Source organism: Solea senegalensis, linkage group LG10, assembly GCF_019176455.1.
Source record: "Solea senegalensis isolate Sse05_10M linkage group LG10, IFAPA_SoseM_1, whole genome shotgun sequence".
In the NCBI taxonomy this organism is placed as follows: Eukaryota; Metazoa; Chordata; class Actinopteri; order Pleuronectiformes; family Soleidae; genus Solea; species Solea senegalensis.
The window spans coordinates 18,877,478-18,902,330 of record NC_058030.1 but is presented as its reverse complement, the minus strand read 5'-3'; the positions used below and the strand labels follow the sequence as shown (position 1 = coordinate 18,902,330).

At 41.8% G+C, this 24,853-nt stretch overlaps 2 protein-coding genes across 3 annotated transcripts; one reads left to right on the top strand and one right to left on the bottom strand.

The window, feature by feature from the left end:
• The first annotated feature begins 13,367 nt into the window (after window positions 1–13,367).
• On the top strand, window positions 13,368–20,120 carry rag1 (recombination activating 1). 2 transcript variants are annotated; one of them, XM_044035377.1, is made up of 4 exons: window positions 13,368–13,530; window positions 14,475–14,828; window positions 14,921–16,053; window positions 16,881–20,120. In XM_044035377.1, exons 2-4 carry the CDS (start codon window positions 14,497–14,499, stop codon window positions 18,626–18,628), a joined length of 3,213 nt encoding a protein of 1,070 aa, XP_043891312.1. In that variant the 5' UTR covers window positions 13,368–13,530; window positions 14,475–14,496; the 3' UTR covers window positions 18,629–20,120. The 2 variants fall into 2 exon arrangements, with proteins under 2 accessions (XP_043891312.1, XP_043891313.1); XM_044035378.1 differs by lacking the exon at window positions 13,368–13,530 and adding an exon at window positions 13,541–13,727.
• Window positions 20,121–21,293: 1,173 nt separating this feature from the next.
• rag2 (recombination activating gene 2) lies at window positions 21,294–24,597 on the bottom strand. The gene is made up of 3 exons (XM_044036555.1): window positions 24,492–24,597; window positions 24,347–24,402; window positions 21,294–23,214 (listed from the first exon to the last, which is right to left on the bottom strand). Exon 3 carries the CDS (start codon window positions 23,197–23,199, stop codon window positions 21,604–21,606), a length of 1,596 nt encoding a protein of 531 aa, XP_043892490.1. The 5' UTR covers window positions 23,200–23,214; window positions 24,347–24,402; window positions 24,492–24,597; the 3' UTR covers window positions 21,294–21,603.
• Between the last annotated feature and the right edge of the window lie 256 nt (window positions 24,598–24,853).

Below are 24,853 nucleotides of genomic sequence, written 5' to 3'. Positions count from 1 at the left end.
AGACAAAGTGTGATTAATACATTTTGATGATTTGGAGCCAGAATGCACTGGAATACTTAATAAGTCAAATTTTATTTGGCTCCATGTGGGGAACATGATGAATTATGACATAACCGTGAGTGAACGCGGTGATTTTTGCAGTTTTGTTTCTCTGCGGTTTACATAATTCAGAGCATTTGTAACTCTGGTGACAGGTTAATGCTGCCGGGGGGTTCAAAAGCAAGACACAGAGGGGAATGTGCAGAAAGAAGGCAGCAGGGAAGAAACCGACTTGAGATGAGAGGTGGGAGAGAACAAAAGGGGGGGGTAGAATTTGAGATGCCACAGCATAGTTTCACACTGTCCCTGAATTCCGCACAGCAGCATGTGGCGTCTGATTTGTATGAAGTTTGTGCCATATAGACTTTTTCCTCCGTCCTTTACCACCAGCTCCCTGTATCCTCACATGTTTTCTGATGTAGTCGACTGCTGCAGCATTGTTCTCTCCGCTGCATTGTCATCGTTATAAGTGGACACTCTTAGAAAATGGAAAAGTCAGGGAATTTGACGTTTGCCGTCGTACAATCTCCCCACAAGTAGACAGAAGGGGGAGAGAGAGAGGTTGAATAAGAGGGAAAGTATACCTTGTGTCCTTTCTTCATTTTATTTCCCTGTGACACACTTCATCTCGCCAGTAGAATCTGCAATAAGCCGCTACTCTTTATGATTGACATCCCACACAGAGCACCCAGTTGATTACATTTGTCCAGCAGAACTGAGGAGACAGAGAGTGAGGACAGAGCCATTGCGTACATCAGGGAGATAGACTTTCTTGATTATCCTGCACTTAAATGTATCCCTTGCATTTTTTGCTGAAAACAGAGCAGAAAAAAAAAAAATCTGCTGCATATATTTTTTATATCTTTTGCTTTTCTAGTTGTGAATGTGCCATGTCTGCCCTTTCTTTGTAAGTGCTTTCGTCTTGGACATCTCAGTCCAGACAATGAAGCTGTAGTTCTATTCTCATCACCCCATTCATTCATGACCAAACGTAGCCGCTCCCTTCTCTTATCTCTGCCTTACTGCGGAAATTAAATTACAAATATAATCACTTGGCGCCAGCTTCCTTTAACAGCATCTTTGCTGTGGAGACACATTGTGTGAAGGTACTTATTGGCCTATTTATGATAATGGATTCTACTCTACTAGTGGAGACACATGTACATTTTCTCAATGACAGTGAATGGCACAGGGAGGTGAAGCAAGAGGAGGCTGAAGAGAAGAGAAAAAAAAAAAAACTCTCAATGACATGGTTGCAGCAATCCTGGGAGAAGAATTTCACAGGAGTGAATAATGTAAAAAGCAATAAGATCTGTGAGAAAGAAATAGGCACTCGCTCATTCAGGCTGAGTCTGACACTTCTCCCTCCATGCTTGAAATTTTGACTCACTTTGGTTGAATGCAAAGCACATCATTTTTACACTCTATAACAATATAGTGTCCTTGCACTACTTCTTTTAGAAAACACATGCCTTTCTACCACTTTGGCCCAGATAAAAATCACAACAATTCCATGGATTATCATGAAATTATGTGCAGGCATTTTGGTCCGACCAAAGGTTCAAACTGGGTACGCGGTGGTGTAGTGGTTAGCACTCTCGCCTTGCAGCGAGAAGACCCGGGTTCGAGCCCCGGTTGGAACAAGGGCCTTTCTGCATGGAGTTTGCATGTTCTCCCCGTGTGTGCGTGGGTTCTCTCCGGGTTCTCCGGCTTCCTCCCACAGTCCAAAAACATGCAATGTGGGGATTAGGTAAATTGGACACTCTAAATTGACCGTAGGAGTGAGTGTGAGAGTGAATGGTTGTTTGTCTCTAGTTGTGTGTGGCCCTGCGATGGACTGGCGAACTGTCCAGGGTGTACCCCGCCTATCGCCCGATGTAGCTGAGATTGGCACAGCACCCCCCGCGACCCTCTGGTGGAGGATAAAGCGGTTAGATGATGACTGACTGACTGACAAAGGTTCAAACTTTATTCCTGTCAAGTGAAATAGCCCATCATTACAATGGAGTATTGGACCATACTGAAGAAAAAATGTAAGCTTTCAAGTATAAAGTTGTACTATTACGGGTGTTTATAGTACAAGAAAAATGTATTTTTTTTTATTATTTACTGTTATTATTATTATTACAACAATTACTACTATTATTAGGTATGTTTTTAGTTTCTATCTATCTATCATCTATCTATCTATCTATCTATCTATCTATCTATCTATCTATCTATCTTAGATTGCTGACGTTAACGTTTAGCACTGCTGCTTTCTGCCCCAGTTCACACTACATGATTTTCAGCCAGATAATGTGCTCGCAGACGAGTTCTGCAAGTCATGGCTAATCCACTCGGCTCGTGATTGGCAGGCGGCAGTTGCAAAGTGTGAAATATGCAAAGGCATGAAGGAGAACTGCTGATGCCTCCCGACAGGCCGCACACCCTGATCTCAGAGGAATTTCATAGGAGTGAATAATGTAAGACAAAGAAATAAGCACGCGCTCATTCAGGCCGAGTCTGAAACAACTCCGTCTTCACTGCCTAATGTAGTACATTCATTTTGTTTTATCTGAGTCTGCGGTGACTCATGTCATACTAGCCAATTTAGAAAGCAGGACGGTGTGACAGCGGAAACACAGGAATATAACAGCAGTTCATCAGAAAGAAAGAAAGAAAGGGGAGGAGGAGAAGGAAAAAGACAAACATGACATTTAAAAACATGATAGCGATTGCTTCAGGAAATGTTCAGTGGTTGACCTGTGGATATGAACTGAATAATTCACCAATTATTCCTCTTGTCACTATTCTGGATTGTTTCTGTGACCATGTGTGTTTTTATGAAGAGACGCAGTCAGCAGTTTCAGCAGCTGGTGAAAGACCATGTAGTGTGGGACCCCTTCTGGTCACTCACTGGTCACTTATTACTGACAAACTAACATAGCATTCATGCTCAATAACAATTGTGTCATAATGAGGCAACATTTGAAGTTGTAATTTATGTTTATGTTTCAGTCATCTCACGACAAAAAAAGACAAAAGAAGAACGAGAGGAAAGAAAACTGCAGTAAAGAGCGAAATACGCCAATGCCACGCAGTTCATTGATAATCAGAAATCACTACCACATTTTACAGAACTTACAATCTCTTATCTCCATTTTAAACATCATTCCTCAGGCAACTAATATTTTTCAATATCATATTTTAATGTGTAATGTTGTATATGTTACACATTTTCAATTTGTCCTCCAGATTGACCCCTTTATTAAAAACATACCTTTTAATTTGAATTCTTACCGTTATTTTTGTTTAATACAAGAAACAACCCTTGGAGCTCATATTTGCTGTCTTGTTTCACAAATAGATTGAGAATATCGTGGGATAGCAACTTTGTTTGCACTTTATATATTAGTTGGCCAATTTTGTAAATCAATTAAATAATTAAATTTCAACAGGGCATTGGATGGTTCTCTGGTCAGTGCTTGAACAAGTGCCAGTATTCCTCTTATTATAAGAAGCATGTACAGTATATCTGATGCTATTACTAAACCATTAAACACTGAATTATGAAAATCCTCAGTCAAAAAAAAAAACACCTTAAGATGTTAGTGATGTACAATTTATTTAAATAAGTCTTTATTTAAAGAGATGTGTTTGACATTTTGCCAACTTGTATATTTAGATTTTCTCTAACATTTCCAACAATGATTTCAACTTCAAGCACACAGTGCATTTTGTTTGGCGTCCTGAAAGAAGTCAGCGAATAAAAATAAACATTGATGAAAAATACGGGCATCTTGTGAGAAAATAAAAGCGCAGACACTTAAAATAATCAAATTAAAATGTGCCAGTATTGCATACACGACAGTACAGTCCAACTTCAAGCACTTTTGCAATGATCCCTGTTGCTCTTAGAGTAGAACATTTACATTGTATAACATTTATAGGGGTTTTCCCATATCTCCAGAAAGTAGGTTATACTGTATATGGAACAATAATTGAACAATATAAATGTACAATCCATGTTGGTTTAACAGATCTTTAGTCTTATATAGTATTTTTGAAAAAACGTTTTCACTTGAGCCCCTGCCCCCTGAAATATCTGTGCACGGCACTGTCACTCACTTACTTATTGTGAACTCCCAGCAGCTGCAGAAGACCTGGTTACAGAAATACAACATATCTTTCTGTATTCTGAAGCTGTTCTTGTCATACATCGTTTAAATCTAATACAAAGTGACGTGTCTTAATTCTTGCGGCGACTTCAATAGAGTGTGAGATGCAGAGCGATCCTCCGACTGCAGACTGTGTACCAACTTTAGCGCACAGCTACAGGTCCCTGGCTGAAGTGTTGTCTGTTGCTAAATGTACCACATAATATTAAGTCATTAATAGATGTGTCATTGCCACTAGCAACGCCACACTGGTCGGTGATGGTAATAATTCATCAGGGTCTTAACTCTCAATTTACTATTCATCCATGGCCCCTGGAGGAAAGAGTGACTAAGTTGACGAGGGAGTGATTTCAGCTGCATCATTCTCTGCTCACCCACTGACATCGGCTGCCATTGTGTCGGCCGCTTTTCTCTTCAGCTCAAAGCTACTGCACACAATAAACAGTCTCTCTCTCTCCCTCTCCCTGTCTGTGTCTCTCCTGTAGGTCTTTCACACAAAAAAACGCAACGGGATGACAACGTGGGTATATTAGAATGATGTGTTCCCCGTGGGAGCCAATTGGGAAGCCAGTAAAGCAAGAGCGAAGGGAGGATAAGTGGAAGAATAGCATTTTTATCATTGTTATGATGAAGACTCCCTTGCTTCTTTCCATTTATTCCCTGTGCAGTTAGAAATGTATTTGCTTATGCAGAGACTGTTGTGCTTGTACAGACAGGCCAGCCGATGCAAAACTGTATCAATACCTTTGGATCCACCTGGTCCCAAAGCAGTCACATGGGTAGTGTATTTATTTGAGATCTATTTATTCAGTAATAGTTATTTTTTTTATGTTTGTCTGTCCTTCCTGAGGCATCTGTGAGTGCTGAGTGCCCCTGAGTCCGGCTCATCCCTAACATCCTTTCTCAGTGTATAGTCCAATCCACAGGCTTCATATGACTCTGATAAATGCACCCTTTCACAGTATTGTTCTGACACAATTACTGTATATGTTTATTCATGTGCTCCTCTATTGTCATACGCAGCACCAGCAGATTGCTGTGAGAGTCAGGGGTGGGAAAAATAATGGCTCCCCGCTGGTTTGTGTGAGCCGCTGCGATGACTGGTTGAAAAATCCCACACATCGTTCAGGATCTGGCTACAATGATCATTGGTGATGCAGAGAGTGTGCAGAGGCACGCACATTCAAACTAAATAAACACTGGGTGCTGGGCTGGATTGACAAAAAGATAAAAAAGCAGAAAGTGTCCACACACCAATTGTTGCTCAATTCCTCACATAAACTCTTTATTGCCAACATTTTATCTTCTTCAGACAAAGACACATTTTGTTGTGTCCCTTGCATTTGCGGCTCTGACTTTCAGACCCATATTGATGACCCCAAAAACCACCAAACAAACAAAAGGTGCTCCAACCAAGACTAATTATGAATGAACAGGTGTCACAGGCACTGAAAATATGTCTTTATCATATCAAACATAATCAAACCTACATCACATTACATTATATCATTCAAAAGCACTGGTAAATCATAGAATCTGACCAACAGTGTGTGAGAATAAGGAATGAATAGTGGTGTAATTGTAAGATTGTAAATACAATGGCAGACTCTTCGACTAACCTCTTTCACGAGCATGTCAACTATGGTGACCTTCATCTACCAGAATTTTTTTTTTTCCATTTGCATGGTATGTGCTTCTGCTTCCAAATGTAAAATGAACACTTAAGCTGATTTGTCCTTTCTGGCACAGCAAGATTGGCAGCCTTGGTAAATCAAGGACCTTGCTTGAAGTACATTTAAAAAAGCGAAGGCTACAAAAACTTTTAACACACTTATTGGCAACATATTAAATTTCTGTCAAAAGACAAACAAAAAAACATTCTCATACACGCTGGACCTTTAACTAAAGTTCACCCTATGTTGCAGAAAACAAGAAACCACCCTACTTGACAAACACGGTGGCGAGAGTTGATCTTCCAAACCTGACCACTCCATCACAGGGCCACACATAGAGACAAACAACCATCCACTCTCACACTCACACCTCCAGTGTCCAATTTGCCCAAATCTGCACATATTTTTGGACTGTGGGAGGAAACCTGAGAGCGCTGGGAGAACTGACCTAACCTCCTTTTTCTTTGTTTTTTTATGTTTTACGAAAACATCCTCGTGGGATTTACAGATGTGGCAACTGATGCAATTCCACACATAAAACAACCACTTTCAGCCACCCACGCACTGAAAAACCTTTTAACATCAAAAAGTGTCATCACTTGTGACACCAGAAATGTGTCTTGTATGCTCAAATGCCCATGTGGTCTTACACACACTGGACAAACCACAAGACCAGATCAGAAGCTCAATGACAGTGCTTTTGATGTTATATGAGTATGGAAGTGGTCAAATTGCCTCACTATGGAGGTGATATCAGTTCACTCCCTCTAAAAAGAGGCATGTTTTGAATCTACAGTCTGCACACGGTGGCCCCAAAGGAGCTAAACTTTGATTTGAGGCCATTTTTAGGTTTGCTGTGTCGGAATTCTCATGTGTCATTTTTATTATTTTGGATGTTGGATGTGCCTCCATTACAGGAAAAAAATAATAATCTGCAATCAACATATTATGCTTATAATTCTCGTGCAAAAAATATTAGTGCATCACATCTTTTGTGTATATATAACTTTTTCAGTAGCATTATTCTCCTTTTCTGAGAACATGCTGGACACGCTGCCAAATGAAAGCCGCCTCCGGCCTAAGGCCCCGCATCTCCAAACCATCGTTGACAGCCCCTTCCCTTGACCTCATATAATTACTGTACTCTTTTGTTGGGTTTAAGCTCAGTCACTGAAGCGGCTTGTGTGTGCTTGTGTCCATTGTTCTGTTGTCGGAGCTCTGGCAGAGCTAGTGTAGAAAAGGGCACGACTGTCCGGACATTTCCTATAATGGACTTTTTAGTTCAAAGACAGAGAATTAATAAGCAGATCGGTGTGTGGAAAAGAGCTCTTTGTGTTGGGGGGAAAGTTAAGACCAGCGATAGTTGGGGGCTGGAGTTGACAGACAACAGCGTTGCTCTTTTCACACTCCTTGACACATAATGGGGCCAATTTTTCTCTCTCCATCTCTCCCTAGTGGCCATGATTTGCTCATTACATTGATGGAGGGGGACCAGGGAAGGGAGAAAGGAAAGGTAAGATGGAAAATGACCACTCAAGAGACAAATAGTCTGAAATTTAAAGCAGAGAAATCCAATATTACTCTCATTTCACCCGAGAACTGTACAGATGTAACCCACTTATTAAGGTGTTTAACAGTTTGCAAAGAAATCTTCCCCTCAAGGATGGCCAATGTTTGAAATCTCAAGGAGCTGTTTGCAAGCTACTATCCTTCAGCTGACAAGCCTTCTGTGTAAACAACACCCGACAGTTTGAGAAAAGAGGACTAATACGTGGTTAAACACAAGACAAATCCAGTGAGTGGATGTTTATGTGACTGAAGGTCTCCTGGCGTCAAGATCGCTGCTCCTCAATCAGGGAAATCTACATTTAATTAACACAGAATTAAAGAAAAAGTGGTAATTTTGATTTAAGATGTTGATCTTGATTCACACTCAACTCCAGTGCTCTTGAATCTGGCTCAGGGTTTAATTTCATTTGGTTTCCTGCGAGTGGATCAACATCCATCTGGATTGTCTGCTAAGACTCGGGTCTTACTTTTAAAACGCTGAATTCTACTATACTATCCTGTGTATGGTCTTGTACGATCCAGCCCAACCTTACAGTGTAGATGAAAAAGTCCTGTTTTTAAAGAATGGTTAAATGAGGTATGGATACAAACCGAGACCTGACTGGAAGCCGGACATAACATGATAACATGTGCCGGCAGAGACAGGTGAAGAAGAAACAGCTTGGATAGTTTATGAACTGCTGCCTCCAACAGTAAGTTTAAATGTGTAATCATGTCACTTTGGTGTTTGGAATCTTTTGTCTAGATTTACCTAAGTGACACGATGTCATGCACCTTCAGCTGTGTTAGTTAGTTTTAGTTCAGCGTCACTTCCTGTTTTATTTTGGTAAGTGGTTTTCTCTACTTCCTGTGAGCACCTTGTCTGCCTTGTTCTGTGTCTCAACTGATTCCCTGATTGTTTTCACCTGGTGCTCCTTACCCTCACTCCCTACATATACTCCCGTCTCCCACTCTCTGTTGCCAGTACGTCTTATGTGTGTTGTCAGCGTGTGTGCCACTTCAAGTTTGAACCAAGTCAGAGCTCTTTTGTTGTGTTAGTTTAGCTTATGTTCTTGTTTGTTTTCTCAGTCAAGTTTAGCTTCGAGTTTAGGGCTTTGTTTTCTTGCAAAAGAGGTAATAAAACCCTTTAAAACCATTCTCCTGTTTCTGGCCTCGTGCATTTGGGTCCAAGCCTTGTGAGAGTTCCTAACTTGTGAGATAACAGTACACCAGCATCTTCTGTGTCCCCGTGTGCTAAAAATGAAGATTTTCTTAAGATATCGTTGATTTAACATGTATTGACTTTATTTATTTATTTATTTATATATTTAAAAAAGTGTTTTTCCTTCTGCCTCTGATGGAAACCATGTTATACAGTGAGTTTCTGGCTTCCAGGCAAGTTCACGGGAGCAGTGTGAGCGTGCTCAGCAAGGTAAGCTGATAATGTGTCAATACTCTATACAAGCTGAACTATCCTGTTAAGTTGTTTTCCATATTGTCTCACTCATCAGAACACGGGAGATGAATGGAACCTGTCCAAACCCAAAATAACTCTGCATCGCCTCAGGGAAAGTTATAATGCAAGACTTGGAACAAATGAATCTGGTCCTGATCCAAGTCTGTCTAATAAATGTTTGGATAGCTGGACTTGGGAGATATTGCGGTGTCAGGCTTTTAGCAGCTGATGTTGTTATGGCGTTTTTCTGTTCTCTGTTAAATCTCCATCGGTCAGGATGAGCAGACAAAAAATACTGCCGAGTCATCCGGGGGGGGGTGTCACGTGAGGCTATCGAGACAAGCAGCACTCCCTCTACTGTCACTGTGCGATTATGAGCCGAAGGCAAAGCTGTGGCGCCGGGAAAGGAAGAGGCGGTAATTAATCAACTCATTGGAATAATCACATAATTGATTATTAACAAAACTGGAGGTGAAGGTGAGAGGAGAGGGGCGAGATGAGGGAAGCGAGACTTTGTGAGGGAGAGACGAGGAAGATGAATGAGCGGGGAGGTTTGAGTAGTGGGGTAAGGGGTTAGTTCTGGCAGGTCGCTTTGACGAATAGCTCTGCATTGATGTCTACCTCTAACTCTCTGAGTATTAATCTACCAAATCATGTCTGCGGATGAGGGATGGATGAACTGGACAGAGGGAAGTGACTCACTGACAATGGGCTGGGTGTGGTTGAAGCAGTTGTCAAACATGCAATGAAAATGCAATTAAAATTTGCATACCAACTGCTCAATAGACTGCATAATACTCAGTGGGAATATGAGCGTGAAAGGTCCTCGCTATCCTTGATATACAATCACAGAGATGCCTACATGCTTCATGACATTTAGAATATCATCATTTCTGTCTGTGTATTCAAATGTAGACAATGCTGACATTTTTATCCCCTGTGAAGAAGAGAGCGACGCTGCCATGGAACTCATGGCAGCGTCGATTTCTGCAACTGACACTTTTCTTTGAACTGCAATGTCTTCAGCTGTCCCTGAGTCTCTTTTTTTTGGACCTTTAGCTCACATACCTCTGCCTGGAAGGCTTGATCTCTTCCTCCCTGTCCTTGTCACAGCCTGCAATCAGCCTAAAGCCCTTTTTGTGTTCTCCACTCTAAGAGCTCAGCCTGTTATCCTGTGAAACTCTTTTACACTATGTTTCACCTTCCCTCACATTCTCCTCCCTGGTCTGTCTGTCTTTGTTTTACACACACACACAGGCCCAAAAGTGAAATGATTCTCAGACCTTCTTCAGGATTGATGAGGGAGACTTTGCTTTGTTATGTTATTTGGTCTTCTTCCTGCACATCACATGCACACCAGCACAAACCCTAACCCTTTAGCTTAAGCTTAACCATTATAACTAAATGACTAACCATTTAGTTAGGCATTTAGTTAACCCTAACCCTAATCCAACCCTGACATAAGCCTTATAGTGACCATAAAACTAAAACCAGTTCTTAACCCATAAAAGCCATTTTAGTGTGACAGAAAAAAAGAGTACCAGCTAAAATATAAGAAAAAAGTCTAACGTCAAAATAATCCTCATACACGTGCACACACACACACACACGGTTACACTGATAACTGTGTAAAGTCTATAACAAACCACCTTATCCTGATAACAATTAAAATCATTAACCAGAAGCCCAAATAGGTTTCTGCCTTATTAAGGGCCTGGCCTTGGTCCCCATGAGAATACCTGTCCTGAAACAGTTTATGCCAGAATAGTTCTTAAGGACATAATGTAAACAAGTACACGTTCACACGTGATCCTCACTGCTGCTGTTTAGTGTCAACACAGTAGAAAAACGTTGGGAAAAACAGACAAACAGCTCAGTTTGTCAGTGTGTTGGTGCAACTCTTGTATGTCCTGTAACTGCAGCATCTCACTCCCCCGGGGTCTGCTCCTCACATTCATAACAGCTCGCTCCATGCCAGGTGGCTGTCTCCACAAGTCCTCTGCTCCATTAATCAGACTGTCTTTGAGTTGATCAATAACAAGTCAATTAGAAGGCGCAAAGAGATGAGGGTCTCAGGGGGTCACTTGCTTGTTTGTCAAGACGACATCTGCAGCTCCGTGTCCCTGCCTTAGAGATAGGTGTGCCGTTTACCTTGGAAACACGCTGCTACATGGCTGTCATAAATCTAAATATCAGCTATAAATAGACTTGGAACATCTTGCTACTATCCATCATTTGCTTGTTCTTGGATATGTAATGTATCAAGCATGGTGTACTTCAAATCTCCCAGCTGGGCCTGATGGATGTAAATAACCAGGAAACTTTTTGTCTTAACTTTTTTAAACGTTTCTTGTTCCAAAAAGGAAAAAATTACCAATATTGTATTTTCAGGTCGCACTTGACCATGTGGACCAAACATGGCACAAATCCTGCCAGCATTCATCCGCTTCCCCCATTAAGCTGACAAGAGTGGGAGACATCTGGCTGTTGTTTGGTGCCCACTGACTGTGCCTCTAATGACTTTGCTCACAATTCCAATTCAACGGCAACAGGCTCCTGTGGCGAATACACCAGATTAATCCCCTGGATGATTACAAACAAGAATGATTTTGGGCAAATACTCCTCATGCCCACTGAGACATCATATAAGATGATGCTGTCTAATTAAAACTGATTCGGAATGATGGCGGAGAGACAGCGTACGGAGAAACATGCTGCTGCTGCAGTGCTGAGAAGACAATGACAAAAATTCATAGCTTGTGGTTTGCTTCACACGTGTATCAACAATGCAGCTGGTGGCTATAATGTTTCTAGCAACTCGAGTTCATGTTACTTTTGAACACTCACTGATCAAAACCTTATCAAACACCCTAGCAACGCCCCGACAGCAACACACTGCGTACATTTGGCATTAAACCTGAGAAAAACTCACTTGTGCTGCTGCTGCCTTTGAAATGTTGATTCATGGCTGCCAACATCTGAGTCACTGCTGAATCAAAGGCTAATGATGACTATGTGAAATGGCAACAGGGAAAGTGTCGATGGTACAACAATTATGATGTCTCACCTGTTTCTCCAAACAAAGTTTTTACCAGGAGTACAATATGAGCACTCCAGGAGAAAGAAATAATCCATTAATACATTCTGCCTTCTTTAGTCTTTGCCACTAATTGTCCTCATCTTTTTCTCTTTGTGAATTAAGGGGAAACATTTGAGAATACGTATCAGACAGGAGTGAAACTAAAATGCTAGGAGTAAAATTTTCTTCTCAGGTTATGGTATGTCTTGAGGTGGGTTTACATCAGCCTGTTTTTATGCACATTTTTGATGTGCACACAACGCAGAAAATAAAAAAAATGAAAAATCTTTTGAAAGTTTTTACGCTTGAGGAAGGTGGAAAAGTTGGCATATCAGTGAAAGAAAAAAGTCATTAATAAAATGGCAGAAACGGCACATAAGGGGATAAATGTGGGGACTAATTAGGAAACCACAACACCACTTGACTCAGAGCAAGAGGCAAATATTAAACAAAGGAGAAGCAGTAGCAGCAGCAGCAGCAGCAACAAGACGTTTTGTGAAGTTCATCAAGTTGCATAATCGTGTTGTTCTTCTGTCATGATGCAGACATTAAATTAACACCAACCGCTTATCTCTGCACGCATAATATCTTATCCCACTTAACAGCAATGGAAGGAAACACACATTTTATTTCTTTTACAGATTCTTTGAAAAATTCAACACATTTTAATGAGAATATTATTTCTCTCTCTATATAGTCATTGCTATTTTTCCTGTTACACTGTTATTCACCCTCCCTTTTAATTCTTCAGAAACCATGACACCATGTCTGACATTACCATAATGTGTTTTATGGTGTATATGTTGTTGACAGAAAAAAAGAATAAAAAACAGGTTCACACAGGCCTCATTAGAGAACACTTTTGACAGTGACATGTGCAAACAAAGACCATCATACTCATTATTCTCAGCTATGCTGTTTTTACCCATGTTTTCATCACAAGAATTTGTCTTTTAAATACTGTGAATTTTGTAATGTCACCATTATATTTGGCACACTTTTTGTTCACATGTGGGATAAGGCAGTACATTTATCATGTGCTCTGTTTTGTGAGCTCTGCACCAGTGGCCTCTTCATCAGTTTAATAGTGTGTCTCTTTTTGTCAGAGAGAGGCCACCTGGGTGAGGTGAGCCTGCAGATGGATACAAGAGAGGGGGAGATAAAGAAGACATCAAAGTTTTTCCAGCTGATGATCAGTGTGGTGCAGTACATGTTGTTTGTTTGGGCTTTAGCTGTTGGATTCTGTACATGCACATGTTTGCAACTGTGCTTTGGGGTTGACCTTGTTTACCACCACCCCAACCCTCAAATCAGCTGCCTGTATCAGGTGGCAGGAATTGACTGTTGGGATCCCGTCAACAGAAGGGTATAAATACAAGACTAAGGAGGCACACAGGAGCAATCCCACTGTATGGAGCCACAGTTCCTGCTAACAACTGCCACAGACTGAGCCAGACTAAACATACAGAGCCTTTGCCGCTGCATGTAAGGCCTGGCTGCAGGGCTTCCCCTGTGCATCCATGCAGAGAGGACCCCCCCCAGGGGATCTGACGCCAGCTGAGACTGAAAAACAAGGTAAGAGCCCATCTGACATGCACATGCACACAGGCTCAGCTGTTTGTCTCAAAGGAGAGTGTAGCAAGGATGTACACAAGGGCATGGGACTGAAGGGTGCTGCCAGGTTCAAGCCTACCAGGGAGAACATTTAGTGAGAAGAGTGAAGGATGGATGAATGGAAGATGCTAGAGTGTGTACACTACAGGTGTGCGATGGTAAGAGTCAATTGATATTATTTTTTTTCCGTTTGTTTGCTTTGTTTAACATAGTAATAGATGGTGGATTGATGAAACGAGGCAGTCCAGCAGTATCATTGATTCTTCACCTGCCTGTATCATAAGAAACTGTGTTTGGAATAATCCTTTATGATCTTTAGTCAATATGGTTGTTTCCCCTACTGTTCAGTCAGTGTTTGGGTTTCATGAAACACATTTTACAGTGTCCCTGATTTTTCCTCCTAGTTTAAAATGCCAGTCGAAGGCTCCCGGGGCTCCAGTTCTCTCTGAAGCCAAGAAAATGACTAGTATAAATGATTGACAGCCTTGCTCGGTATAAGGTTGCCCATTTAGCAAACTCACTCTGTCAAAGGAAAAAAGTCACAATTGCTCCCATCGGGATGGAATAGGATATGAGAGAAATCACTTTTTTTGGTACTATCGATCCCCCCAATGCTTGTCTCATACATTTTATACAAGATTTAAATGTCACTTATGGCATGATACAGCACTCTAGGTCAGGGCTCGGTGGGATTTCAGGGTACTTGGTGTATAAATTCAACAGAATTCAAATAAAGCTGTTAGTCAGTATCATGAGTTCAATGCCAAGAAGACACAGGGGATATCTAGAGACGATCTAATGCTGTAAATCTCCTCCCTGTATCCATTACAGTGTCTTTTATGGACAGCAGAAATTATTTCCATTCTTTTGTGATCCGTCAGACTAACTGCTCTTCTTCTCTCCAGGGTACAGGATCTAGGTTGCATCATGGTGGAGGAGCAGCTGGAGACAGATGGCCCCAGATCCTCCATGCCAGCAGAGCTCCCCCATCCCCAGTCTCAGTACTCTCAGTGGAAGTTTAAACTGTTTAGGGTGAGGTCCATGGAGAAGGCTCCATTGCCCACTGAGTCACAGCCTGAGGGAGAAGTCTTGCTAAGGATCTCACCTACTGCAGCTCCACAAATAGAGTTAGATAATGCCGTGGGGCCAGGGAGTGTTATGAAATTGTGCCTTGGCGGAAAAAAGGAGAATGTGGAAGGCCCAGGTGGAAGGATCGATAGGAAGCTAGAGGAAATGGACACACACATGAACCACCTCAGGTAAACAACTGTCACTATACTTTAAAATCAACACTCTGTTTTACTTTATGTTACGATTTAAGAATTTGACAAACCTAATTTTCTCTATAAAGGTGTCTGTGTCGTCTTTGTGGAATGACTTTGAGGAAAGTGAAGGGGCCTGTGCATGAAGTACACAGGGATCTGGATGAGGGCACTAAAGGTGTCTTGCGTAAAATGGGCTGCAAATTCACAGGCTGGCCAGAAGTCATCCTCAAAGTCTTCAAAGTGGACGTGACAGAGGACACAGAATCAGTCCACCCAATTTCCTTCTGCCATCGCTGCTGGATGGCTTCCATACGAGGTGGGGGTGTCTGCAGTTTCTCCAGAACAAGAGTTCCTGAGTGGAAACCCCACTCTTCCCTCTGCCACCTTTGCTTCCCCAAGAAACATTCATTCAAGCGAACTGGAAGGAAGAGGAGGAAGAGCATTCCTAGAGTCCAGAGCCTGGCAAAAAGAAGCAGGTGGGAGCACATCACCAACATTCATGTTGGCGAGCGAAGATTTTGGAAACCATTTGGAGATCATGAACACGGTCCTGCACTCAGAGGCTGGGGGAAACCCAGCATCCAGAGAGAGCAATGGGTAAGGAACATCACCCAATGCCAGAAAGACCACCTGAGTACGAAGCTGATCTCTGAGAAGCTCCCTGTGGACTTCCTGTACTCTTTCACCTGCCTGGTGTGTGACCACCTGCTCTCTGATCCACTTCAGTCCCCCTGTGGGCACCTCTTCTGCCGCAGCTGCATTTTAAAATATAACCATGCTCTGGGACCCCACTGCCCAGCGTGCAACTTGCCCTGTGCCCCCAACGATCTCACTCCACCCGCAAAAGCCTTTTTATCAGCGCTGTATTCTCTGCCTCTGCTTTGCCCCAGAGGTGACTGCGGTGAGCATGTGAGGCTGGAGTCATTTAAAACCCACTATCTGGATCATGAGCAGAGACAAACGGACCCAAACAAGCTGTCATCACAGCTTGATAACTACCTGTTTGCCAATAAAGGGGGCAGACCCCGTCAGCACTTGCTGTCACTGACCCGTCGTGCCCAGAAACATCGACTGAGGGATGTGAAGAACCACGTGAGGGTGTTTGCAGACAAAGAGGAAGGTGGCGATCTGAAGTCTGTGTGCCTGACCCTCTTCCTGCTTGCTCTAAGATCTGGAAATGAACACCGGCAGGCAGATGAGCTTGAGGCCCTGATGCAAGGTAAGAGGCACTTATGAGCCTTTTGTTCAATCAATATGAAATCTCCCAGGGCCAAGAGAGAGAGGGACACAAACAAATGAAAGTTATGATAGCGCTTGCTCATTAATATTTCCGCCTACCCCAGAGGTACACAGTCATCACATAAATAACAATGAGATGAAAAGTTCACTGTTCATAAGAGGGGAGAAAGTTTCCAGAGATTTTGATTGAAAAGCATTTCATTATTGTCCATCACTGTCTATTGAACCACTGCTGTTACACACGCCCAGTCCCTCCCTGATTCTCTCCCACTCTCTCTGTGGCTGCTTGTCTGTCAGTCTCATACTCTCTTTAATGCACAATAACAACTTCTGTGAAAGGGCTGTTTGAATCAAAACAACATCAGCAGCTCTTGTATCTGCAAATTACACAGACAGCACCATCCCCCTCTCTGGGGAATGGGGGCCAGCTGGTGTCTGTTTTCATCTGCAGCCAATACATCACTTTCACCAGCTTCTCTGATTCAACTCTCTGTCCCCTTGTAAAATTTGGAAATTAGGAAATATTGGATTTCGTAATCATGGACTTGTGGGCTTTTGACAATGATGCGTTCACATCTGGATACTAAATTCCTGATTCTCTCCTTCTCATGGTGTAAATGGCTGAAAATGCAGGATATCAAATGGGGAAATGTTTGATACTGCAGCTCTTTTTAAAGCAAGGGAAATGGGCTTTCACTGTGTAAAATGATTCTCCTCATGCCTCAGTCTCCTCCTATTGCTTGCCTTTCATATTTTATTTTGCCTATTTCTGTCTCATTCTGAGATTTTCCTCCTGTTTTTCTGCAGGCAGAGGTTTCGGGCTTCATCCTGCAGTGTGCTTGGCCATTCGAGTGAACACTTTCCTGAGCTGCAGCCAGTATCACAAGCTGTACCGGACCGTCAAAGCTATCAGCGGCCGCCAGATTTTTCAGCCCCTTTATACCCTCCGAGCTGCAGAGAAGGAGCTTCTCCCTGGCTTTCACCAGTTTGAATGGCAGCCAGCTCTGAAAAATGTGTCTCCATCTTGCAATGTTGGCATTATTAATGGGTTGTCAGGATGGGCTTCCTCAGTAGATGACTACCCAGCCGATACCATCGCTCGGAGGTTTCGCTATGATGTGGCACTGGTGTCCGCATTAAAGGATCTGGAGGAGGACATCATGGAGGGGCTGAGAGAGAGTGGGATGGAAGACAGTGCTTGCACCTCAGGCTTTCGTGTCATGATCAAAGAATGTTGTGATGGTATGGGCGATGTCAGCGAGAAGCACGGTGGAGGACCGGCTGTTCCTGAGAAGACTGTACGTTTCTCTTTCACTATAATGTCTGTCTCAGTGCGACCTGATGATGAGGAGAAGGAGGTAACAATCTTCACTGAGTCAAAGCCAAACTCAGAACTGTCTTGTAAGCCCCTATGCTTGATTTTTGTAGATGAGTCAGACCATGAGACACTAACAGCTCTCCTGGGGCCCATAGTTGCGGAGCGTAATGCAATGAAAGAGAGCAGGCTCATCCTATCCATGGGCGGTATGCCTCACTTTTTCAGCTTCCACTTCAGAGGCACAGGATATGATGAGAAGATGGTACGAGAAATGGAAGGACTGGAGGCATCGGGATCCACATATGTCTGCACTTTGTGTGACTCAAGTCGGGCAGAAGCATGTCAAAACATGGTGCTGCACTCCATCACACGTTCTCATGAAGAGAACCTAGACCGTTATGAAATATGGAGAACCAACCCTTTCTCTGAGTCTCTAGATGAGCTGCGAGACAGAGTCAAAGGGGTCACAGCCAAACCCTTCATGGAGACCCAGCCCACACTTGATGCGTTGCACTGTGATATTGGCAATGCCACTGAGTTCTACAAAATCTTCCAGGATGAGATAGGGGAGATGTACCAAAAGGTCAACCCCAGCCGGGAGGAACGCCGCAGCTGGAGAGCAGCCCTGGATAAACAACTGAGGAAGAAGATGAAGCTCAAACCAATAATGAGGATGAATGGAAACTATGCCCGCAGGCTAATGTCCATGGAGGCTGTGGAGGTGGTGTGTGAGCTGGTGCCATCAGAGGAGAGGAGGGAGGCCCTCAGAGAGCTTATGAGAATCTACCTCCAGATGAAGCCCGTGTGGCGCACAACCTGCCCGGCAAAGGAATGCCCCGACCAGCTGTGCAGCTACAGCTTCAACTCCCAGCGCTTTGCCGACCTCCTCTCCTCTGTCTTCAAATACAGGTACAATGGAAAGATAACCAACTACCTTCACAAGACCCTGGCACACGTGCCTGAAATCGTTGAGAGAGATGGATCCATCGGCGCCTGGGCCAGTGAGGGGAATGAGTCAGCAAACAAGTTGTTCAGGCGTTTTAGGAAAATGAATGCACGTCAGTCTAAGACCTTTGAGCTGGAGGATGTGCTGAAACATCATTGGCTCTACACCTCCAAGTACTTGCAGAAGTTTATGGAGGCTCACAAAGATTCTGCCAGAGCTATGCAAGCTACCATCAACCCAGTAGAGATGCAGGGAGATGAGGAAATGTCTCTGGAAGTGACTGACTTGTGATTTTCTCTTTTGATGCAAATCTGTAGTGTTTACTTAAAAGTGACCTTATGATACTTGAATCAACTGTTAATTGCCTCCATTATATTGGTGTGTGTATCACTCTTTTCTTTCTTTCTTTCTTTCTTTATCCATCAATGGATATTTAGAATACTTGTGATCTTAACACTTTGATATTTTTGCAATCATATTTTTGTCACAAAACATTTCAAATGACAATTTTCTTCTATTTGAATGAAGACATGTTATACAAAATAATAACATACGTACCAAATTTGTTGACCAGTGTAGTTTCTTTGTTTTGAAAAGTGTTGTAGATGAATTTCTTTGCCTTTGGTTTGGTATGGCACAATTTTTTCTTTGTTCTGGGCAGGAAAGTTCCTTCCTGTATCTTCAGCATATGTGAAATGTGGTTCACTTTATTGTATTTCAAGGATATGATGCATTATGAATTTATATAGAAAGGATTTTTATGGAAACAGATGAAAGTGCTGTAAGTCATGGAAGGAAATTGTGTTAAAAAGGCCACATTTGTGGCCACTGTATTAATATATCATTTGAGCTGGAGCACAATGCAATCACTGGGACCCAAATGTTCTTCGCTTCACGATTGCCCTCTGAAATAGATTACTTTAGTGTTTTATTGTGGGATCCCTGAGGGGTGGAATAGATGCCAGGTCACTTTGAACCAGTTTTTATCTGTTTTAGGTTTTGCACAGTGGAGGATAGATGATGCTTATACGGATTCTTCACATAAAATAAAGCACATACTGACCTTTATGTTGATATCATAAAATACTGTATGGTCCCTTACTGAGCATAATACTCCATAGACTGTAGCAGGCAGGGATTTTTTTTTTTTACCTGAATTTGTTTCTGTTGGCAGTGAAGAGAGATGGGCTGGAGCTGGAGAAACCAGATTTAAACGGATTTGTTGGCAACTTTATTTGTTTGATTGATTGATTATATTGTCTTTTGCTGCCCACACCATTTTAAACAGTGACAGGCAATTTTGTTTTCATATTTGATTGAGTATTTGATTTTATTTTCCTGTCCTGGGTTTAACCATGTGACAGCTGTGAAATATTCACATTTCACTGGACAGTTGTCAGACTCGTACAATAGCGTTTTGTTTTGATTGAATTATATTGCAACTTGTCTCAGGTTTTTTTTCTTTCTGTAAATGAATTGCATTTCTAAAGTAGTGGATGATGGATGATTCAGAAAATTCTACTTCTTTATTTTTTTGTCACGGGATGTATTTCCTCGTGTTGTTTTTTACATATCACACTAAATATCAGGTACTGTTTACTGGGGTTGCAAAACAATTTCACCAGTGGTTTGTTTGGTGCAGTGACACTGATTTTCCACTACATTTTCACATGTCGCATGGTTTTAAATGCTGTAAACTGTACCATACAGTCTTTAATGAACTGCAATTATGTTTGTTAATGTACTCTGTTTCCACTGAAGAATAAAATAAATACAGACAGAATCTAAATGAATTGTCTTCTTTGATTGCATTAAGTGACGTTAAGTACAATTAAGTGTTTTTACATTTGTATTAGCAGCAGAACATTAAGCTAAATATATTCCTGTTTATTTACTTGACATGTTATGACAAGTGAAGCACTACAGCCAGGCAACCCGACATATTAAAATGTTCTTTTAATATGATATAGATTGTATATTTAAAATATAATCTCTTTCATTTCAATAATATTTCATTACTGAATTCATTAAATATTACAGCCATAAATGGCTACAGCTTATTCAAAACACATATCACAATTAATCAGAATACATTTCAAAGGATGAAAAAATGCATCATTTATTAATCAATATGTTAATGACTTTATCAGATCATGAAACCGTTTTCCTAGAATAAAAAAAAAGAAATGATAAGGAGACGGCATGACCTTTAGGGAAAAAGAACAATATTTGGAAATGATGACTTGTGGACTTGATAAGATAAGAAAGTGCTAAAGGAGCTTGGATTACAAATTCAGATTCAAGAATAGAGGCACACATTTAATTCTTACAATATTCCACAAAACTATAAAAATGATAGGTCCTAGCAAAGGTAAAAAAAAGAGAAAAAGAATAGAGATTCATTATTCATGCTTTGCTGTAGATTAAATGGGCAGATCACTTGCACATTTTCAAAACAATATAACAGAGGGCCAACTCTTCAATAGACTAGCATACAAATGAAATAATTACACTTGTAAATCCAGCATAATAAACTTAAAAGTTAAAGTCAAAGGTTATTTAAAGATAATTTAGAAATGAAGATAGATATAATTAACAAAAATGACACAAATACTGGATGGAATATTAAAAGTTAATGGATGCAAAAATGAATTTGCAAGTATATATCTGTGCATTAGATCTAGAAAACTGCTTCTAACCACTAATGAATTCATTTCAATCATCCCTTAATCACCATAAAATAAGAGTAATAATAACCGAACAAGGGAATATGCTCATTGATTTGTCAGTTAAATACAAGAAAAACTCGACATTCTCAATTGAATATAAATTAACCACTGAATAAAATTGTCAAAGTAAAAACACTGACAGAAATATGAAAACAGACACAGAACTCTGTGGTTATTTATTTTTTATTGTCATCACAATTTTTATAGAATACATTTTAATTGTGGAAAGAATTGTACAAAGAAACAAAAACAAAACGTTTTTTTCATGACCTTAAACCTGCAGTCCCCAATGCTGTGGATTGGCAAATAAAACAGTCGATGAAACCCGGATCATAAAAATGTAAACAATGTAAAAATTACAATATATAGCGGTTATACATGAAATATCAGTTTGCACATGTTATAGCATATTTTCACAAGCCTCATATTAGATATTTTAATTGTTTATTCATTCTTAGCTTAAAACATACTCACTTAATAAAGATAAAAGAAACTCCCTAAATATACACAGCAATTGTATCATAGATTACAGTAGATTCACTCAAAAAGTCTCCTGAAAAAGCTTTTTTTGGCAGGTGAAATCTTGATCACTGGAGGAGTTTTCCTGTTCTTGACTTTGATGGGGGTGCGCTTGAGTGGCGTGACCTGTTTAGTCGGGGTCGTCTCCTGGTAGGGGAGGCCTCCGTGGTCGAGGCAGAAATACTTCTTCCTGCCCTGAGAGAGACTGACCAGCAGGGTCTCGGTCAACTCCATGCACTGGGCGTGGACCCAGTGTCCCCCCTCCCCTCTGGAGCAGAAGATCATGGCTGGCCGGTAGAGCTCAGTGGAGTAGTATGGCTCCCACGTGTTGGGCTCCACCTGACAGCCCAGGCAACATTTCATCCAGTAACCTGTTTGTGACTCATCCTCTTCATCCTCTTCATTGTAATTATCCCCTTCACTGCTGTCATCAAGCTCATGTGGCTCTCGACCAAAGTAGAGCTCCTCTGAGTCTTCAAGAGGGGGAGAGTCATCGTAATCTGTGGACTCCTGGCTGCAGCCCTGTGTTCCTTCCTCTTCTTTCCGGTCTCCCTCTGTTGGAAAGCTCACCAGGTAGAAATAATGCATATCTGTTTGAGTTTGCCTCCCCTCAGTGGGTACGGCGAGTAGGACTTTTCCCTCACCAGCACAGCCTCCAAACCAAGTGCGACTATGGGTGATGTCTGGAGTCCACTTAGGTGCGTCTAATGTCTCAAATTGAATTCCTTTCTCATCCAGAACAACAGTGGTGCACTTCATCCTCTTTTCGGAATCAGACTGATATCCACCCAAGATGATATATTTGTGAGTGGGACCTACGCGGGTGATGATGGCACTCGAGATGGATATGCCAATGTCAAGAGACTCACAGGAGAGCAAAGGGCTGCCCTGCAGGAGCTCCACGCGCAGGCGGAAGAGCCGTGGAGGACGGGAGTCAGAAGTCAGCGAGTGACCGCCAATGAAGTAGACACAGTCCTCTCTAGTGAGGGCTACGTGAAAGGATTGGCCTTCGCTGAGTTCGGGCAGAGTGTGAGCAGTGGAGCAACCGAACTCCAGGTCAAACAGGAACACCTGCGGGGGACAGTCGACGACGCTGTTCCAGCTCTCTGTGGTCCGCTCCCCTGCAGGTCTGTAGGATCTTCCGCCGAATAACACACAGGCCGTCTTCCCGTGGCTTTGAACCATGCTCACTGTGTGGCCGTACCGCGCTGCTGGCACTGTTCCCACCAGTTCCTTCTCTTTGCAGCATATGGTCAGTTTACGATTACAGCCACGACTGTCCGTGGTCAGCAGGTACAAGCTTGATGAGATCTCATTGTTGGGGGTACGGCCACCGTGGATGAGATAGCTCTCTGGAAGGCCGTCATAGGGGTCAAGGCGGCAAACAGCTGGACAACGTAAAGGAGGAATGTAACTAGAATCATTGGAGAAGGAGATGGCTCTTAACCTCATATTGCTCTGTTTAAAGTGAATCCCAAATACTCCCGTCGGACAGGAGCGCTTGGGCCAGCCTTTTTGGCCAAACAGGAGAACTTGTCCATCCAGCTGCAGCAGAGAGCAGCCGGGCTGCAGGAGACTTGCACAGTTCACTGGCGTTAAGGACTGCAGGGTCATTTTCAAGGCAGGTGTCTGTGTCAAAACAGGGTACAAACACACAAACACAATCTGTCAGTCAGCTGTTGCTTGTTTCATTCGGGGGGTTTTAAACTTTTACTTCCTGTTTATTACAGCAACATGTGGAAGACCATCAGCCACAGTCATGATACGCACTATAAACCCCAAACTGTTCGTAGGGACATACATTAATTCAGTCTATTGACAAGTCACAATGATATACATAATGATAAGAAAGTCATAGTGTAATAAACGATTACTTAATTCTATTGTTATTATTTTTAATCTTGTTGCTATGTTTAATGTAATATACATGTTACATACAGATGAACAAACAAACTAATGAACTGCAGCACTGATGTAATAACATGCCATTATTAACTTAGATAAAATATTGTTATTATTATTGTTATGAATATATTTCAAATTGCAACACTGAAACAATGCCATGGAATTAATACCAGTACAAAGTACCACTAATACCATTCACAATACATAGAGTTATTAATTAGGTTGCAGACAAAGTAATCCTTAATCACACTAGTTAAATGAAAGAAAAAGAAAAAAACAAGATAATGTGGACAGATGGCTTTTCTTTTGATGAAAAGAATATTGATATTGTTCTCTCTTATTAGCAACAGAGAAGGTGAAGCTACATTACAGACTCTGTTTATTATACTTGTACATGCTGCTGCTCTCGCCGCTGTTTGACAACACAAAGTACTGCTGCATTTTTTTTTGTGATGCCCAAGGCCAAACTGGAGAAACAAGATAGGAATCACAACACATAATTACCTCCTCCTCCCTTCTCCTTTATTACTTTCAACAACAAACAAAACCCAATATTGAAAACTTTGCATCAGGAACACAAGTGACAACAGTGAGGGACAAATAACATGGAAGTTTATGGGGATATTTACAAACCGTGACAGTTCTGTAATGGGTTACGTTATCTGGGGAGCCACTATCAGGACCATTTTGATATAACTATGATACTACCTTTGCATTATGACACCTACAAATGGAATTAATTGTCTGACCATATTTTCAAGTCATGAAGTCATTGAGTGAACTTTATCAATAGCACGTAATATTGAGACCTGCTCTTTCCGCTTTCTCTTGTTAAGAATGGTTAGTCATTGCTTACCTTGGCCGGGGCCAGATGCAGTGCTTGAGCTCACTTTGGTGTAAAGGTTAAAGATCCTGCAGATAAAGCAAAAAGACTCTTTATGTAGCCAAACTTTGACAAAAAGTAGAGGGTAACAGAGTTTTGTGAAGCTTCGTTGACTCACAAACACTTCCAGATCTTGAGGTTAACAGTCTGTGACTGCTGCTCTCTGACAGCTGCGCCGCTCGACTGCGTTTACTGAGTCACTTGAGTGGTATCACTGGATATCTTTGAAGCTGCACCAAAGACAGCACTGAGAGACGCGTGTCTATGGTGAACAATCCTCTTGATACCCTGAGAATGTTTTGCCTGTGTAGGTATGGCATTGAATTTCAGATCCAGTCTCTGCAAAAAGATTTTTTTTCTTATATTATAAAGAATAATGATGATAATTACGGTCCAGACAACAGCCGTGGGGCGAAATGTGATGCACATTATATGGAGATGCACAATGATGCGTGATAAAGAATATCCACTGTCCACCAG

Bases quoted from the DNA above. Each gene is read 5' to 3' on its own strand.
- rag1 (XM_044035377.1), top strand. From the start codon at position 14,497: ATGGTGGAGGAGCAGCTGGAGACAGATGGCCCCAGATCCTCCATGCCA. The intron at 14,829-14,920 runs GTAAACAACTGT...TTCTCTATAAAG, and splicing joins ACACACATGAACCACCTCAG to GTGTCTGTGTCGTCTTTGTG. The intron at 16,054-16,880 runs GTAAGAGGCACT...GTTTTTCTGCAG, and splicing joins GCTTGAGGCCCTGATGCAAG to GCAGAGGTTTCGGGCTTCAT.
- rag2 (XM_044036555.1), bottom strand. From the start codon at position 23,199: ATGACCCTGCAGTCCTTAACGCCAGTGAACTGTGCAAGTCTCCTGCAG.